Source organism: Pistacia vera, unplaced genomic scaffold (genome assembly GCF_008641045.1).
Source record: "Pistacia vera cultivar Batoury unplaced genomic scaffold, PisVer_v2 Contig1268, whole genome shotgun sequence".
Lineage (NCBI taxonomy): Eukaryota > Viridiplantae > Streptophyta > Magnoliopsida > Sapindales > Anacardiaceae > Pistacia > Pistacia vera.
The window spans coordinates 322,161-342,868 of NW_022195323.1; the positions used below are offsets into that span (position 1 = coordinate 322,161).

At 36.5% G+C, this 20,708-nt stretch overlaps 1 protein-coding gene across 1 annotated transcript; it reads right to left on the reverse strand.

Annotated features, from left to right (window-relative positions):
• Positions 1-17,579: 17,579 nt before the first annotated feature.
• Positions 17,580-19,090, reverse strand: LOC116121173 (hydroquinone glucosyltransferase-like). The gene has a single exon (XM_031407124.1). It carries the CDS (start codon positions 19,073-19,075, stop codon positions 17,660-17,662), a length of 1,416 nt encoding a protein of 471 aa, XP_031262984.1. The 5' UTR covers positions 19,076-19,090; the 3' UTR covers positions 17,580-17,659.
• Between the last annotated feature and the right edge of the window lie 1,618 nt (positions 19,091-20,708).

Sequence of the window (20,708 nt, forward strand, 5' to 3'; positions counted from 1 at the left end):
TTCTTTAGCAGAAGCAAAAGTGATTGTTAAGTCGGAACAGCGAAATTATCATGGATAAATTTTAGGAACTGAACCAACAGAGTACGATTATAAGTACTTTAACCAAATACGTAATTGCTTAAAATTTCAAATGCTTATAAACTAAAATTAGCTTATAAGCACCTGTTGCTTATAAGCTAATTTTCATAAGCTCAGACAAACACCCCCTAAAATGTTTTAAACTCCAAAGCACAGGGACGCGGAACTGTTTTTGTCTTCTACTGGGCTTGCCTAACGTGGCGACTTCAACAGTTCAACTTGGATCGGTAGCCGGTAGGTACCCATAAAATTTAGAGCATTAGATACGTTTGTAATTATTGCATATATATATATATATATATATATTAATTAGAGTAAACCCCATTTTCCCATTGAGGTTTTGGTGAATCTACAAATTCGCATCTATAATTTTATAAATTACAGAATCTTACTCTTAAATTAACAAAAAACTATTTAATTTAATAGTTAAAAAAGTAAAACAATCATTTTAAAGATAAAAATTTTAAAATAACCATTCGCTTCTCAAATTCACCCCACTGGAAAATTTTAAAATAACACTTCATTTCTCAAATTCACCCCACTGGAAAATTTTAAAATAACACTTCATTTCTCAAATTCACTCCACTAGCAATTTCAGGTCATTCCGACCTATTCTTGGTGCAATCAACCCCTCCCGACACCACCATTACAATCCCTTCGACCACCACATCAAAACCCTTAACCTTCTTGCCTGATTGAACCCCCCAATCGCTAATCGCTACTCTTAGTTTCAATCGACGTTTCATCCAAATTCTAGCAGATCCCAGCACCGAAAACCACCCCTTACACCACCAATAGCATCACCGACTTCCCCCCATCAAAACCCCCAATATTGTCGATCGCAATTGTTCGTTGATCGCCGCGACCTCTCCCTTAGGTTTTTGCGTTTTGTCGCACTTTTCCAACCAAATTCCGTGGAAAAGTTAAGGTTTTGGTGAGGAGGATAAGGGGATGTTGATGATGGCTTGGGGAGGTCCAATGGTGCTGGAATCATGCCAGATTTTTGGCTTTGTCGGGATCGCCTCTAGGGATTATTTGAGATATAGGAGTTATTTTGAGAGAAAAGTAATAGTATTAATTTAAAAGTGGAAATTTAGTATTTATGAAACTAGGGGTGGGAACTGTAGATTTGCCAAACCTTGGGTGAGAAAATTAGTTTACTCTATATATTATGAAAAATGCTATCCTTACAAAAACTCATACAAAGAGGGCTACAAAGTGACATCATTCAGAAGAAGAAAACAAAGAAAAAACAGAAAAAGAGAGAAAGAAAAAGAAAAATCATAAAAATTAAAGATAAAAATTATCTTTATATGCCCTTTTTATATATATCTTTGTAAAATTAACATTTGCCCATATATTATTTATATTTCTCAAAAGGAATAAAAAGGAGGAGGTGCTGTAGCTGAAAAATATAAATAAAAGGCATAAACGTGGGTTGTGGCTCACATGGGTGATCAATCAACATCAGCGTAAGCACTGGGTTACATGTGACGCAATCAAGTTACGTCACATCATCCATCCGATTCATCATCTGTCTAGTGATTACGCGGAAGAAGCTTTGAAGATTCTTGCTGCCACATCACTCATTTTCTACTATGTTTTTTTTTTTTTTTTTCCATTACTACTAGTCAATTTAAACAAAGTATTGAATGGGTCAGATTTGGACCTTCTTCTTCTCATCTCTCACACTCTCTATATTATAACATTACCAGCAATTGTTCCTTTTGTGAAAAAAACAACAAACCCCTCTCTCTCTCTCTCTCTCTCACCCCACAGTCAAAAGTTGCTCTTTTTCCATATCATTTCTCGCTTATATCCTCAACATATCCCCTGCTCTTCTGCCCACCTTCCTCACTAAGAAAAGTTATTTGCCTTTGCCTTTCCCTTTTACATTCATATTTGCTTTAACAACCCTCTTTCTTCCCGTTAAATTTATATCTCCCTCTCNTTATTCAAAGATGTACGGCCCCCAAAAGAGAAAACGTACAGGTACAGCAGTTAGTAACAGTTCCAACTAAAATAATATATAATACATGCTCTAATTTATTTCCCACATAAATGAGTTTCAAATGTTTGAAGTTGAAGAGACGACTGCAGAGCATTCAAAGACTTCATGCATGTTTAACTACTGACACTGGGAGGTATAGAACGATTAGTGGTAGTGGGGGATTAAAAAGGCCATGACAACTTCAACGCAAGGAAACTGATCTGAAAACTACATGGCTTAATGAAACTATATTTTGTTACAGATCATCATTAGTTCCCCACGCACACTTAATATCCTTTCCTTTCCTTCAAATGTGAATACTATTGACAAGATAGAATTCATGCTAGATGCCACCATGTTACATTGATGACCAGACTGGCTGAATGTTAGGGCCAAAAATCGTCATTGGCCCAAATAGGAAAATAGGCGTGACACCGAAGAAGCAGCGAAGCCCAATCCTGATGACCCTACCGCGTTAAGCCCATTTGGTACAATGTGTAGCCGGCCCGAACCACGTGGGCACGAGTCTCCTAATCCCAGCCCATTTCTCAAGTCTATGGGCGAGTATAGAACCCACGAACTCACCACCCATTCCTGGTCACTTTCCTGTTTGGAGTTCTCCTAATCAAAGTTAACTTCCTATCCGGACGTTGATAAGACAGCTGGTTAATGCCCTGATTCTTCTAGGGTTGACATCAGAGTCACGCTAGGACTCCTACTTCTACCAGGATTGGGAGACCAAACAATCACTATATAAGCAGAGGCCAGCCCTCTCACAAAGGACATCAACATTACCCCTTCATACCCGAGACTCTTTACTTGAGAGTTTCACTTATTCGCCGTAGTCACGGTCCCCGACTAGACTTCCGGTAATTTCTCATTCCCTAGCCCTCACTATATTAAGCATTTCAGCCTTGTTGACTTGAGCGTCGGAGTGCCTACGGCAAACACCACCCTGGTGTTTCCCGTTCGCTCACGCGTGTGTTTCTCTACGTGTGCAGGTACAGCAGATCGCTAGTGGCCTCAACCTCACGGGATCAGACCCTCCTTTCCGTACAGGTAGATTTTTACGTCTACACTGAACATATCTGCAACTACAAATACTGCAAATCTGGGTAATGATTCTTGATTAAAAAGTCAATGAGGGACCTCAGAGATTTATTAAAAATTTATTACACACGTTGATTGGACTTTGAATACTTCAATATAAGTAAACCGTAAACTCCCAACATAATATAAGTTGGCCCCATTAATTGTTCCACATAACTCATGTGGACCTCATTGCGCTAGCCATAACTAAGCGAAATTTGCTCTGTCTTCTGTAAAAAAACTTTACTTGGGTGGTAAGTCAACTCAATAGCCCAAGGAATATAATAACTTGTGATGATTAGTGATCATAACAGTAGAATTAAACTTACCCCTAGAAAATCATTAGAGTAAGAACATGAAAGATTAAGAGGTGTCCAACATGTTTTATCCATGCAGTCCTTAAAACCAGTACCATCATCCATTAGTGCTGATGCAGAAACCGTGCTGCCTGTGTAAATTAATCTCCTCACTGTTCCTGATCTAACACACGTCATTGCAATACTCTTAGCTACATAATTCATCTGGACTTGATAAGCCCAGGAGATCCTCTCGTGCCCCACGTTATATGGACTGATGCCCTAAAGCCCAATTGCTAGCCTTCTTCTCAGCCTTAGTTATCTTATTTCAGTGTTATTTCCTTTCAATGTATTTGCTGGTTTATTTCAGTTTCATTGCAGTTCATTGCACGTTTGCAATTCAGGTGTAGTGGGCGACTGAGTCTCCTAAAGAGTCGGATGCCATTAGCTTAATTTCAGTTATTTCCTTTGTTGTATAAACTAAGAGGGAAGGCAATGAGAGGGCAGATAAGAAGTTATTATATTTGTGGTTCATTATCACCCAAAGAGAATACATTACGTGTGTTTGTCATGCTTGTACTGATTGGGACCTATCATTGGTATCAGAGCTAGGTTCATGACGACAAACAAGGAACGGATCAAGCTTCTAGAGGAGGGGCTCAGAGGAGTTTAAGATGGGATGCAATAGATGGAGTTGGGAATCAAGGACAAAATCCAAGACTAGAGGATACCATTGCAAGACTATCTAAAGCATTTCTTTAAAGCAAAGGATCACCTAGCCACTCTAACTATCAGTAAGGGTGTTCAAAAAAATACAAAAACCGAACCGAACTGAAAAACGGTTGGAAAAATTCAAAAAACCGGATTTCCGGTTCGGGAAAAAATAAAAAGCGATTAACCAAAACCGGTTTTTTGAACTGGTTTTACATATATATGTATATATTAAATAAAAAAATAAAATAAAATATCATATATTAAATAAAAAAATAATAATATTTTTAATGTATTGTTAGTAGTGGTCAATTGATATCTATGAATGTTTAATTTTTATTTGGATATGCATTGTTTATATTTACAATTTAATTTAGGAAAAAATAAAAATAAAAAGTTTTACAAAAAAAAAAGGATAACCGGTTTTTCCTCCAAACTGGTTTGGTTTCGGTTCGGGAATTTTCCTGAATCGAAAAACTGGTTTGGTTCAAAAAAGCGATTAACCGGTTCAGTTAACCGCTTTTGAACACCCCTAACTATCAGCGTGAAGGACCCAACCGAATCAACCGAGATACAAATGATAACACTTAGCCATTTTCTTCCAAGATTGCAAAGCTGGAATTCCCGAAATTTTCAAGAGATGATTCGATGGAATGGCTCAATTGCGTGGACCAGTTCTTCGAGTTTCAAGAGGTAGCCGACGATCAAAAGGTTCTTCTAGCTTCGTTTCATCTCGAAGGCGAGGCGAATCAATTGTGGCAATGGTTCCGGAAAGCACTTGATGAAGAACAGATGAGTATCTCGCGGGAAGACTTCAAAGATGAAATGAGAGCTCGGTTTGGACCACCTGACTCTGAAGACTTTAACGAAGCTTTATCCTGAGTTAAACAGACGGGAACATTGCAAGACTATCAATGGGAATTTGAATGGCTTACGAACAGGGTTTGCGGATGGACCCAAAAGGCTCTCGTGGGTACATTCATGGGAGGCTTGAAACCAAAGGTGGCTGATGGAATAAGGATGTTCAAGCCTCAATCTGTAAAAGAGGCAAGTAGTTTGGCAAAAATGAGGGACGAACAACTTTCGAGACAAAGGCGATTCACACGGCCAAGCGCCTTACGAGCTTCCGCCACTGTAAGTAATCCCAATCCTCCCATGCGTTCCACACAAGCAACAATCAGAAGACTATCCTGGGATGAAATGCAAAAACAAAGGACTCAAGGGTTGTGTTTCAATTGCAATGAAAAGTTCACCCCTGGACATAAGTGTCAAGCACCACAATTGATGATCCTAGAGGGTTGTATACAGGAAGATGAAGCACCAGATTAAATTGGAGGGATAAACATGGCAAGAGAAATACCTGAGGTTGAGGAAGATGTCAGCATAAAGGAGCCCAAGATCACTCTACATGCTCTAACTGGATGGACCGCACCGAGAACAATGCGAATTAAGGCAGTTGTTGAAGCTCATGAGGTGGTTGCCTTAATCGATAGTGGATCCACTCATAACTTCATCAGTGATCGAGTAGCCAAAATGCTTCACTTGCCCGTGAAGCCCACGGAACTGTTTACTGTCAAAATTGCTAATGGAGAAAGATTATCATGTAAAGGGAAATATGAAAAGCTTCTGGTTTATTTACAAGTTAATGAGTTCCATCTCGATTTCTTTTCGTTGCCCTTGACTGGTTTGGATGTGGTGCTAGGAATTCAGTGGTTAGAAACATTGGGTTCAATAGTTTGTGATTGGAAGAAGTTAACCATGGACTTCATTTCGGAGCAACAACCTAAGAAACTTCAGGGGATTAAAGTTCCACCGATACAAGACACCACATTGCAGGGCTTCACTAAGGAATTTTGACAAAGACAAGCTGTGTTTGCTTTATATTTTCAGCTCGAAGGGCAGCCAAACCATGAGGAAATCCCATCGGATATGCAAGCATTGCTAGAGGGATATTCAAATGTCTTTACCGAGCCTACCAGATTACCACCAGCACGTGAAATTGATCACACAATACTACTCAAAGACAGAACTGAAGCTATTAATGTGAGGCCATATAGATACGCATATTTCCAAAAGACTGAGATTGAAAATCAGGTTCAAAACATGCTCAATGCAGGGTTGATTCATCTGAGCACCAGCCCCTTTTCTTCTCCGGTATTGCTAGTGAAGAAGAAAGATGGCACATGGCGATTTTGCACAGACTACCGAGCATTAAACGCTACCACTATAATGGATCGTTTCCCAATTTTGACAGTAGATGATATGCTTGATGAGTTATACGGAGTTTCAGTTTTTACTAAGTTGGACCTCAGGGTAGGATACCATCAAATAAGGGCCAGCACCCCTGATCGATATCCCTAAAACAACCTTTCGCACTCACAGTGGCCACTATGGGTACTGGGTTATGCCATTTGGGCTATGCAATACGCCATCTACCTTTCAAGCAATAATGAATTTGATTTTTCAACCATATCTACGGAAGTTCATCTTGGTGTTTTTTGATGATATTCTAATTTACAGTCCTACATGGGAGCAACACTTGGAGCATGTCCAACTTGTATTAAACATCCTCCGGCAACACCAATTCTATGTTAAGATGAGCAAATGTGCATTCGGCAAGCAAGAGTTAGAGTATTTGGGCCACATAATCACACATCGAGGAGTCAAAGTTGATGAACAAAAAATTGAAGCAATGGTTGCATGGCCAAGACCCTCCAACATCACTGAGCTCCGTGGTTTCTTAGGCTTAACTGGCTACTACCACGAATTTGTTCAAGGTTACGGATTAACAGCTCGACCATTGACTAACATCTTTAAGAAAGGGAAGTTTCAATGGAATGAAGAAGCGGAAGCGACTTTCTTAGCATTGAAAGCCATGACATCAACCCCGACACTAGCCATACCAAACTTTGCCGAACCTTTCATCATCGAAACAGATGCTTTGAGAGAAGGAATTGGAGCGATTCTAACTCAACAAAATAGATCGATTGGATACATGAGTTGAGCCTTGGGAATTACTAAGCAAGCTTGGTCAATTTATTCCAAGCAAATACTAACTATCGTGGAAGCAATACGATTGTTGAGACCATATTTACTTGGCTGCAAGTTTTACATCAAAACTGATCATCGAAGCCTCAAATTCTTTTTAAATCAACGTGTTGCAACTCCGGAGCAGCAAAAATGGGTGGCCAAATTATTGGGGTATGATTATGAAATCATCTTTCGACCTGGCTGTGAAAACTTTGCAGCGGATGCTTTATCTAGGTGACAAGAGAGTCCATTGTTGGTTGCTTTTCACTCTCAGAAGTAGATATTTGGGAGCAGATCAGAGAAGTTTCTAAGTCGGATCCCTACATACAGCTTATGGGACACAAGGCTAATGTTAATCCACATGGACCCTTAGCTTGGCGTGATGGTTTGTTGCTTTACAAAGGGGAAATCGTGGTGCCTACTGATCCCTCTTTAAAGGCCAAGTTGTTATATGAAGTTCATGATTCTAAGGTTAGAGGGCATTCGGGCATTCTTCGAACTTACAAAAGATTGCAGCAACAATTCTATTGGTCGAAGATGCATGAAACTGTTCATGAGTATGTCCATAAATGTGACATATGTCAACGCATCAAACCGGAAACCATGGCCCCAGCGGGATTATTACAGCCCCTACCAATTCCAGCACAGGTGTGGGATGACATCACTCTAGACTTCATTGAGGGGCTACCAGCTTCCCACGGCAAAGACATAATTTTGATCTTCGTCGATCGGCTAAGTAAGTTTGCTCACTTTATTCCCTTAATTTACCCATTTACGGCCAAAGTTGTTGCAGAAAAGTTTATTGAGGGCGTCGTCAAACTCCATGGAATGCCACGATCCATCATCAGTGATCGCGACCCAATCTTCATAAGCAAATTCTAGCAAGAATTCTTCAAATTCTCTAGATCAAAACTCATGCTCAGCTCAGCTTATCATTCCCAAATGGACAGCCAAACTGAAGTCGTTAACCAATGCGTCAAGCAATACTTGCGCTGCTTTGTTCACCAATGGCTGCGCAAATGGAGTACTTATCTCACTTAGGCAGAGTATTGGTACAATACCACCCACCATGCCTCCACGCAGATGACACCTCACTAAGCTCTTTATGGTCGTCTCCCTCCACTCATTCCGGCCTATCCGGCGGGTCTTTCACTAGTCCATGATGTTAATCAAACCCTCCTGCACCGTGACAAGCTACTCCACCAACTCAAGTTCAATTTAGAGATCTCCATGAACTAAATGAAGCTACATGTCGACTCCAAGCGTAGAGATATCCAGTTCACAGTTGGTGATCAAGTCCTACCTAAGCCTCCATCCCAATATGCCAACAAACGGTCTTCAAACAGGCTTGTCAAAAATTGTCCAGTCGTTATTATGGACCATATCCTATTTTGGAGAAGATTAGAACTGTAGCATATAGATTGCAACTGACACCCAGAACTCGAATTCACCCCGTGTTCCATGTCTCTTTGCTCAAACCATACAATGGCACTCAAGCTGACCCACCATTTGACTTACCTCCACTTGCGGACGATGGAGTACCAGCCCTCAAGCCTCAACAAATACTTGATACACAATGGGTTAAACGTGGAGACACCTTCATTGAAGAAAGCTTGGTGCACTGGAAGCATCTACCCCACGAAGAAGCCACCTGGGAGCCCTTTGATGCACTTTGTAATCAGTTTCCTAATCTGATGCTTGAGGACAAGCATCCTCTTGTTGGGGTGGGCATTGATAAGCCCAGGAGATCCTCTGGGGCCCCGAGGTCCAACTCACGTTATATGGATTGATTCCCTAAAGCCTAATTGCTAGCCTTCTTCTCAGCCTTAGTTATCTTATTTTAGTGTTATTTCCTTTCTATGTATTTGCTGGTTTATTTCAGTTTCATTGCAATTCATTGCATGTTTGCAATTCAGGTGTAGTGGGCGACTGAGTCTCCTAAAGAGTCGGATGCCATTAGCTTAATTTCAGTTATTTCCTTTGTTGTATAAACTAAGAGGGAAGGCAATGAGAGGGGAGATCAGAAGTTATTATATTTGTGGTTCATTATCACCCAAAGAGAATACATTCTGTGTGTTTGTTGTGCTTGTACTGATTGGGACCTATCATTGGTATCAGAGCCAGGTTTATGACGACAAACAAGGAATGGATCGAGCTTCTAGAGGAGGGGCTCAGAGGAGTTTAAGATGGGATGCAGTGGATGGAGGTGGGAATCAAGGACAAAATCCAACGACTAGAGGATACCATTGCATTTCTTTAAAGCAGAGGATCACCTAGCCAAACTAACTATCAGTAGGGAAGTTAAAAAAAAATGCAAAAACCGAACCGAACCAAACCGAACCGGTAACTAAACAGACTTTTGAAAATTACAATAATAAATGAACAACTTTTGACCTGTAACTCGGAAGAGTATTGAAGTGATGCCATCTTTGTTTATGTAGCTAACAATAACAAGTAGCTGGGAAGAAAACAAGAGTAGAAAGGTAGTACAAATATGATTTTCTTTATTAAAAGATGTACGGCCCCCAAAAGAGAAAACGTACAGGTACAGCAGTTAGTAACAGTTCCAACTAAAATAATATATAATACATGCTCTAATTTATTTCCCACATAAATGAGTTTCAAATGTTTGAAGTTGAAGAGACGACTGCAGAGCATTCAAAGACTTCATGCATGTTTAACTACTGACACTGGGAGGTATAGAACGATTAGTGGTAGTGGGGGATTAAAAAGGCCATGACAACTTCAACGCAAGGAAACTGATCTGAAAACTACATGGCTTAATGAAACTATATTTTGTTACAGATCATCATTAGTTCCCCACGCACACTTAATATCCTTTCCTTTCCTTCAAATGTGAATACTATTGACAAGATAGAATTCATGCTAGATGCCACCATGTTACATTGATGACCAGACTGGCTGAATGTTAGGGCCAAAAATCGTCATTGGCCCAAATAGGAAAATAGGCGTGACACCGAAGAAGCAGCGAAGCCCAATCCTGATGACCCTACCGCGTTAAGCCCATTTGGTACAATGTGTAGCCGGCCCGAACCACGTGGGCACGAGTCTCCTAATCCCAGCCCATTTCTCAAGTCTATGGGCGAGTATAGAACCCACGAACTCACCACCCATTCCTGGTCACTTTCCTGTTTGGAGTTCTCCTAATCAAAGTTAACTTCCTATCCGGACGTTGATAAGACAGCTGGTTAATGCCCTGATTCTTCTAGGGTTGACATCAGAGTCACGCTAGGACTCCTACTTCTACCAGGATTGGGAGACCAAACAATCACTATATAAGCAGAGGCCAGCCCTCTCACAAAGGACATCAACATTACCCCTTCATACCCGAGACTCTTTACTTGAGAGTTTCACTTATTCGCCGTAGTCACGGTCCCCGACTAGACTTCCGGTAATTTCTCATTCCCTAGCCCTCACTATATTAAGCATTTCAGCCTTGTTGACTTGAGCGTCGGAGTGCCTACGGCAAACACCACCCTGGTGTTTCCCGTTCGCTCACGCGTGTGTTTCTCTACGTGTGCAGGTACAGCAGATCGCTAGTGGCCTCAACCTCACGGGATCAGACCCTCCTTTCCGTACAGGTAGATTTTTACGTCTACACTGAACATATCTGCAACTACAAATACTGCAAATCTGGGTAATGATTCTTGATTAAAAAGTCAATGAGGGACCTCAGAGATTTATTAAAAAGTTATTACACACGTTGATTGGACTTTGAATACTTCAATATAGGTAAACTCCCAACATAATATAAGTTGGCCCCATTAATTGTTCTACATAACTCATGTGGACCTCATTGCGCTAGCCATAGCTAAGCGAAATTTGCTCTGTCTTCTGTAAAAAAACTTTACTTGGGTGGTAAGTCAACTCAATAGCCCAGGGAATATAATAACTTGTGATGATTAGTGCTCATAACAGTAGAATTAAACTTACCCCTAGAAAATCATTAGAGTAAGAACATGAAAGATTAAGAGGTGTCCAACATGTTTTATCCATGCAGTCCTTAAAACCAGTACCATCATCCATTAGTGCTGATGCAGAAACCGTGCTGCCTGTGTAAATTAATCTCCTCACTGTTCCTGATCTAACACACGTCATTGCAATACTCTTTGCCGCAAAAATTGTGGCTTCAGTCATGTTTTTGAACTGTTTAATTATTACAAAAATGAAACCTCAAATGGAAATTACAGGATCTTCATGGCAGAACTACTTATAATATAAATATGTGTGTGTGCTGATATAATTAATTAACTCCAGAGACAAGCCTGATCATACTCGGTGTGTAGCATTCATGTTATAAAGTTAAGTTTGTCTCTATATTCGACAAATTAAGCAATTCAAATTCTCAACGGGGAGAGAGAAAGAGAGATACCCAAGTTCCTCAACGTTGCATTTGACGGTATATCCTTTCTGTAAAAGCTTCTTGACAAGGGCAGATCGGAGCCAACGTAACCTGCAGCTCCAGTAAAACATATCTTACAGTTGTTCTTCTGATCCATGGAAAAATGTATATGTGGTTTAACACCTGCCCCACTTTCCTCTCACAAAAAGAAATGCAAAAGAAGACTTAAAGACAGCCATTAATGTTGCTTCAACAACTAATTCAATTTTCATAGTAGTAATGCTCCATCTCTTTCGTTTACTTTTGATCAATTAAAATCCGGTTATCCTTTCATTACCACATACCCACTAGTTAATCATAATTGTGATTGAATAAAATAATAATAATAAATTCCTACACAAACAAACTTAATTGGAGAGCTATACCAAACACAACATTTTCCTTCAGTTCCTCTCCTCTTTCAAATAACACTACTCTTATATTTATTATGATGCCCAATTCAGAGCTTTGCCAGTTGCCATAAACTAAAAACTAAACTAATTCATGTTCTTAAACCCAGATCCAGGTTTACCTGACCATAATTACAAAATTTTGAAAATTATATTAATTTATCTAAAAAGGAAACATTTTTTTAAATAATAATAAATAAAAAAAGGTACACCTTTAAGTAGCGAGTCAAATATGTTGTGCATGAAGAAAGAGTTTAGGAGACAAGGGTTAGAATTATAGAAGAATAAAGAGAAGATGTGGATATGATATTAATACTTGTATCGGAAAGGTACAATAATGATGAACAACTTTTGACCCATAAGGAGTGTTGAAATGATGTGTTTTTTTTTTTTTTTTTATTACATAATAAAATAGAACAAATTAATAAAGTAATAATAATTAACTTTAAGTAAAAAGAGTAAAAAGGTGGTGCTTGAATATCTTCTACAGATGAAATGATGATAAGCTTATGGAATCATACTCCCCTTGACGCATTCTCAAAGAATCATTCTCATTTGTTAGTGTTTCGCTTTTATGGCCTTTTGGTAGATAGAAAGGTGAGATGTTATGTTATGGCCATTAAATGAAGATTAAAAAACAATTATTTCACTAACTAACTCTTAATTATTACTTTTTTTTATTATTAATATACATTTTTTTGTAATACAGATTCATGTATTAAAATAGTATTAGGGAGTTTTATTTAATAAACGATTAGGTTAAGAATTTGTAGTTAGGACAATCTGGCTGGTATCATTATTATTGGTTAGGTAATCAGTCATTATATTAAGATACTATGTCAAAACTTTGAAATATATAGAATCTAGAACCAAGCGTTGGAACTTCGAACTGCTCGTATATAATGGGGTTTAATGAAATCATAATTTTCGAGAATTTAGAGACTATAAAATCAACAGTACGTATCACATATGATTAAGTGGGCAGGGCTTGCCTTAAATTTTTAGTTAAAAGGATAAAATATACAAAAAAAAATTAAAATTAAGTAATACTTTAATCCAGTCTATAAGAAGTTGATGATTTCTATCTATTAACCATGATGGATAGCATGATGTTTAGATAAGGCATTTATAATAGAAGAGACCTTTGAATATTTTCATCAAATTATTATCCATTTCCTTCCGATTATAATTGAAGATGATAATTTAAAATAATTATTATTTTTTAACAATATATTAAGATGCACTCGTGAAGTGGTGGACCACGTGGGCTAGGGGTAGTGTAGAAAGGGACACATTTAAGGTCGGTCCACATTATCTAAAGCCTAGTGATGCTACGCTTAGCTAAGCATCTCGTGGAAAGAACATTCTAACTTCATACACTTGTCATCACCATATAAGACCTCATTTACTCTTGTTAAGCTTGTATTACCTCACCACACGCCTATTTCTAGTTTAATTAATTAATTATTATTATTGTTTTACATTTATAAGTAATTATATATTGGAAGCTGATTAGGCTTATCATTAACTATTTTTTTTGAAGTAATTGACTCCTCAATTTTTATAATTACTTTTTCAAGAAAGATACATTATTTATAATTGGTTTTTCTAGTATTAAATATTTTACAAAATTTATACAAATATTTGCACGTGATATCATATCCTTCCTTGCAGTTTATTTGCTCTTCAACCAAGTAATACTAAACATTAATTAAAGTAGAGATCTTTATTAGAAAAACAAAATTTTAAAGCATATATACCTAAAAGGGGGGTAAAAACGAATTCAAAATATTCTTTTCATGTTTACGATATTCTTATCAATGTAAATTAAATTTAAATTTACTTCTTGATTGTATAAAATAAATTTTCAAGCACATTTATTTAGAGAACTAATATAATTTATTAAACAATATTTGAATTTTATTTGTTTGCGTCAGATAAGCTCTTGAACATTGTGTACGGTATTGGCATCCATGTGATATCTTAAGTCTTAACAAAATGACATGGTATTTATAAGTACACTAGTCAACTTTATATTTAAAATTAATATTATAATATTATCAGTGCGTTTTCCAATGTTACACGGCTTTACTAACAAACGATATTAAAACTTAAATTATATGTAAAATTTATAAAATAAATTTGACCAATACTAGATTATAATCAAACCTCTTTATTTGTATAACCTTAAATTCTAACTTAAACGAAACCGATATTTTCAGATCTGAAAAAGTTGCAATTTCTCGTGGATGTTGAACCCTACACAAATAATGTGGCAGTATATAATTGAATGGTACGATATGACTGGCGTGTGAAGCACGTGCTAGGTTCCACACATTTGCAGTGTGTCGGCGGGAGGGATTGTTACGGCTGATTATAAAGTATAGGGTTTGAGCTGGAAATCTGGCCCCGGCTGACTAAAACGCCCAACTCTATAACACTAAAATAGGAGCCAACGTAACCTGCAGCTCCAGTAAAACATATCTTACAGTTGTTCTTCTGATCCATGGAAAAATGTATATGTGGTTTAAAACCTGCCCCACTTTCCTCTCACAAAAAGAAATGCAAAAGAAGACTTAAAGACAGCCATTAATGTTGCTTCAACAACTAATTCAATTTTCATAATAGTAATGCTCCATCTCTTTCGTTTACTTTTGATCAATTAAAATCCGATTATCCTTTCATTACCACATACCCACTAGTTAATCATAATTGTGATTGAATAAAATAATAATAATAAATTCCTACACAAACAAACTTAATTGGAGAGCTATACCAAACACACAACATTTTCCTTCACTTCCTCTCCTCTTTCAAATAACACTACTCTTATATTTATTATGAAGCCCAATTCAGAGCTTAATGGACCTTTCCAGTTGCCATAAACTAAAAACTAAACTAATTCATGTTCTTAAACCCAAATCCAGGTTTACCTGACCATAATTACAAAATTTTGAAAATTATATTAATTTATCTATAAAGGAAACATTTTTTTTAAATAATAATAAAAAATTAAAAAAAGGTATCCCTTTAAGTAGCGAGTCAAATATGTTATGCATGAAGAAAGAGTTTAGGAGACAAGGGTTAGAATTATAGAAGAAAAAAGAGAAGATGTGGATATGATATTAATACTTGTATCGGAAAGGTACAATAATGATGAACAACTTTTGACCCATAAGGAGTGTTGAAATGATGTGTTTTTTTTTTTATTACATAATAAAATAGAATAAATTAATAAAGTAATAATAATTAACTTTAAGTAAAAAGAGTAAAAAGGTGGTGCTTGAATATCTTCTACAGATGAAATGATGATAAGCTTATGGAATCATACTCCCCTTGACGCATTCTCAAAGAATCATTCTCATTTGTTAGTGTTTCGCTTTTATGGGCTTTTGGTAGATAGAAAGGTGAGATGTTATGTTATGGCCATTAAATGAAGATTAAAAAACAATTATTTCACTAACTAACTCTTAATTATTACTTTTTTTTATTATTAATATACATTTTTTTGTAATACAGATTCATGTATTAAAATAGTATTAGGGAGTTTTATTTAATAAACGATTAGGTTAAGAATTTGTAGTTAGGACAATCTGGCTGGTATCATTATTATTGGTTAGGTAATCAGTCATTATATGAAGATATTATGTCAAAACTTTGAAATATATAGAATCTAGAACCAAGCGTTGGAACTTCGAACTGCTCGTATATAATGGGGTTTAATGAAATCATAATTTTCGAGAATTTAGAGACTATAAAATCAACAGTACGTATCACATATGATTAAGTGGGCAGGGCTTGCCTTAAATTTTTAGTTAAAAGGATAAAATATACAAAAAAAAATTAAAATTAAGTAATACTTTAATCCAGTCCATAAGAAGTTGATGATTTCTATCTATTAACCATGATGGATAGCATGATGTTTAGATAAGGCATTTATAATAGAAGAGACCTTTGAATATTTTCATCAAATTATTATCCATTTCCTTCCGATTATAATTGAAGATGATAATTTAAAATAATTATTATTTTTTAACAATATATTAAGATGCACTCGTGAAGTGGTGGACCACGTGGGCTAGGGGTAGTGTAGAAAGGGACACATTTAAGGTCGGTCCACATTATCTAAAGCCTAGTGATGCTACGCTTAGCTAAGCATCTCGTGGAAAGAACATTCTAACTTCATACACTTGTCATCACCATATAAGACCTCATTTACTCTTGTTAAGCTTGTATTACCTCACCACACGCCTATTTCTAGTTTAATTAATTAATTATTATTATTGTTTTACATTTATAAGTAATTATATATTGGAAGCTGATTAGGCTTATCATTAACTATTTTTTTTGAAGTAATTGACTCCTCAATTTTTATAATTACTTTTTCAAGAAAGATACATTATTTATAATTGGTTTTTCTAGTATTAAATATTTTACAAAATTTATACAAATATTTGCACGTGATATCATATCCTTCCTTGCAGTTTATTTGCTCTTCAACCAAGTAATACTAAACATTAATTAAAGTAGAGATCTTTATTAGAAAAACAAAATTTTAAAGCATATATACCTAAAAGGGGGGTAAAAACGAATTCAAAATATTCTTTTCATGTTTACGATATTCTTATCAATGTAAATTAAATTTAAATTTACTTCTTGATTGTATAAAATAAATTTTCAAGCACATTTATTTAGAGAACTAATATAATTTATTAAACAATATTTGAATTTTATTTGTTTGCGTCAGATAAGCTCTTGAACATTGTGTACGGTATTGGCATCCATGTGATATCTTAAGTCTTAACAAAATGACATGGTATTTATAAGTACACTAGTCAACTTTATATTTAAAATTAATATTATAATATTATCAGTGCGTTTTCCAATGTTACACGGCTTTACTAACAAACGATATTAAAACTTAAATTATATGTAAAATTTATAAAATAAATTTGACCAATACTAGATTATAATCAAACCTCTTTATTTGTATAACCTTAAATTCTAACTTAAACGAAACCGATATTTTCAGATCTGAAAAAGTTGCAATTTCTCGTGGATGTTGAACCCTACACAAATAATGTGGCAGTATATAATTGAATGGTACGATATGACTGGCGTGTGAAGCACGTGCTAGGTTCCACACATTTGCAGTGTGTCGGCGGGAGGGATTGTTACGGCTGATTATAAAGTATAGGGTTTGAGCTGGAAATCTGGCCCCGGCTGACTAAAACGCCCAACTCTTTACTCTACACATTTTGTTTGTTCTTATTGTTAAGACTTATCCTTATTTCTATGCCACTGCCACCCACCAACTACTATTATAATTAGCTAAGTGGCTATCACTTCATTGTATACAATTTTCTTGTTCATTGGGTCCACTCTTTTTTGCTCAATTCAAAGCTGTTCTTCTAAATTCTAATTTCTTCTATACTGCAGACTGCAGTTGCCAATGGCTTCCCACCTGTTCCACCCACTTCCTTTAATTGTATAACCAAGCCAAGAAAAAGAAATGACTTCTCAAGAAATTTATTGTATTATTTGACATATTCACATCCTGAGAAAGACCACAATTATCATACAATCACACGGTTTATATAATATAACTATTTGAATAAATAAAAACAGCTACAAACAAAACAAGAAAATACATTTAATTGGATATTTTGTTCTTCCATTTGAGAGCAACTTCAGTAAGTGCTTTTGTTGAAGAACCATTTTCACTGAGCACAGCTGCGGCCGCATCTTTTAAGTCCTTCATTCTATAGCGAACACGTTTACCTTCTTCACCTTCCATTAAACCCTTAACAACTCTAGCAATTTCTTCTTTTCCATAAAGGCCATTTTCACTAGCTTTTGGTCTCAATGCCACTTGAATGTGCTCGGTGAGCGTCACAGCGTTCATTTTCTGTTCTGCATAAAGTGGCCATGCTATTAATGGTACACCATTTACAACACTCTCCAGAACAGAATTCCATCCACAATGGGTCAAGAACCCCCCTGTGGAGTCGTGGCTCAACACTTGTGCCTGTGGTGCCCACGATGGCACCACCAGACCTCGCCCCTTGGTCCTCTCTAAAAACCCTTCTGGTAGAAATTTCAAAAACTCATTCTGGCCATGAACTCCAAAATATGTAGCATTAGCAACCTCGTCATTTGGGCTTCTTACTACCCATAAAAATCTTTGCTCACTCATCTCTAACCCCAAAGCCAACTCATTTAACTGACGGGAAGAGAGGGTCCCACCGCTACCGAAAGAAACGAATAATACAGACCCACGTGGCTGAGTATCCAACCACTTTAAGGATTCATCATCATCAGTTCTTGTACTTGAACCCATTTTCACAAGTGGTCCAACCGGGTAAACCGGTGGTTTACCGGGTTCAGCCTCTTGCAGAGCCTTAATAGCTCCTCCTTCCAATTCCATGAAGCTATTTACCATAATGCCCTCAGCCATTCTATACCTTTTTGTATGGTGGAGAACCCATTTATATGCTTCATTTTTTCTGTCTTGAACCGGGTCGAGCAAATATTTACCGTGAATGGGTATGCACCCGGGTATATTCACGGGTTCAGGAAGGTCTCTATACTCACATGACACTGAGGCATCAAGTGTAGGCAAATACAGAAACAAAGACAAAGCCATGGCCGTGGATGGGAAGAAAATGAAGGGTGACAAATTAAATTCTTTAGCAACATCAAAGGCGTCAGTGCCAAAAAGATCGACCACCAAGCTGACCAGTGAGGTATTAGCTACAAGTGACTTCAACGCATCCCGAAGAGAAGGAAGAGAGCGAGCCAAAGTGAGAGAAATTAAGGTTTCAATTTTTGAATTTTCTGGGGCGTCGTCTAATGTAACCGGGGGAAGAAAAATGGAGTTGATGGAAGAAGGAAGAGAGGCAAGAGTAGACGTTTGGGCTTTAGTAGGAGCCCCGTCGGTAGGAATAATAAAAGTGACAGCGAATTGATGTTGTTGAACGACTCGTTTAGCGAACTCAATGAGTGGGATGAGATGGCCCATCCCTGGAGTGGGTACAACAGCTATATGGGGTACTTTTGTTTGTGCCATGGTTGGTAAGCTTGATTCAGAACCTGGTTCTGGTTTCGGGGTGTTTTTTTTTTTTTAAGTGTGGAGGAAGATGAGAGGATATGGGTGGCTTATATAGAAGATGGGTTGTATTATTAAATTATTTGTACATGTGTGCTGTATAGGAGAAAATGAAATTGGGGTGTTAATAGTTTGTTTGTATGTATTATTTTGAAGTGGGGTTGCTGAATACTTCAATTTGATGGTTCAAAGGCGAGCGGGTAGGGTACGTACGTAGTGGTCATTGTTGAATTATGTGGAGCGGCGAATTTTATATATAAATGTGGCGAAAAATTACATGTGGGTGTGATGTCAGTTCTAACGTAAGGCTTACGTTATCAGCTCTTTATCTCTCAATTATTGCTCCTGATTTTTGATATGATTTAATCAAATATCACAACTTTGGTATCAAAAAGGTGCAACACTTACACAAGAACCACAACTGTTACATACTTTATCCTCTCTCCTATCATTAATATATTAATTATAATATCCAAAGGATAGATATTATCATCAAAGAAAGAATCATACAAACATATTAAAATTTAAATGCAGTCCATATTAGTTATATTAATAAGTCAAATTATTGTAACACCAAATATATAGTCATTCATTTATAGTAATTTATTAAAAATAATTTATTTGGCATTAAAAATAACTAACTTTAATTTCTTATTCAATTTGGTTGAATTATATTGAATCATAAGTTAAAAAATTGTGTTATAATAGCTTAATAAATGGTAATGTGTAATTAAGGATCTCAACTTTGATAAACGCTCTGTCTTCTCGACTTGGCGAGTGAGTGATAAACGCTCTATCCTAAAAATAAATATTTTCACGAATTTTTTTGTTTATTTAAATTAAAATTAAAATTAAAAGGCAATTGGAAAGCTCTAATGATGGGTGTCAAATATGGAGAAAAGTGAATAATTTGAAAGATTGAACCATTTTCCAAAGAAAAATGCGCACTATCTTGTTATATTATTGGGTAATGGCTTTTCTTTTGTTTTTGGAGGGATTGGATTTGATGTTGATGCAAAATTTCGAGACTTTTTCAATCTTGTCTAACATTTACATTCTTGTTTTTATATCCGCACGAGCCACCTTTTGTATGGTGTCCAGGTTCAAATATTGCGTCATGTTATGAATGTGAGGCCTTGGTCTATTAGTCGGTTGTTGTACTTATTTTGGCCTTTGGACCTCAACTTGCTCCACTTGTCGGCATTTACAATTTATTTTTTTTATCTTTTCTGAAAAGTTTATTCAATAATTTTGGTCATATAAAACATTAATGTCCCTGTTTGGAAGGTATTGTGTCGCGGCCCTACAAAATTTTGAATTATGATGTTAATAATTCTTGGAATGTCCGAAGAAGATCATTGGTATTCATTTAAATAACAATATGCTTTCGATATTTACGCTATGATAAATTAATGAAAATAATCTAATAAATACCAGCTTTACTACTTGCAATTATGTGAGTATGTTTATTTTATTATTTTTAAAATATTATTGGTAGGTAGAGTTTGATGATTGTTACGAGATAGAATTTAAAAATTGATAAAAAAATCCCTAAAGTTTGTTAATATAACTAAACACCCCAATATATAAATTT

Excerpts from the sequence above, each read along its gene's own strand:
- LOC116121173 (XM_031407124.1), bottom strand. The coding sequence starts at position 19,075 with ATGGCACAAACAAAAGTACCCCATATAGCTGTTGTACCCACTCCAGGG.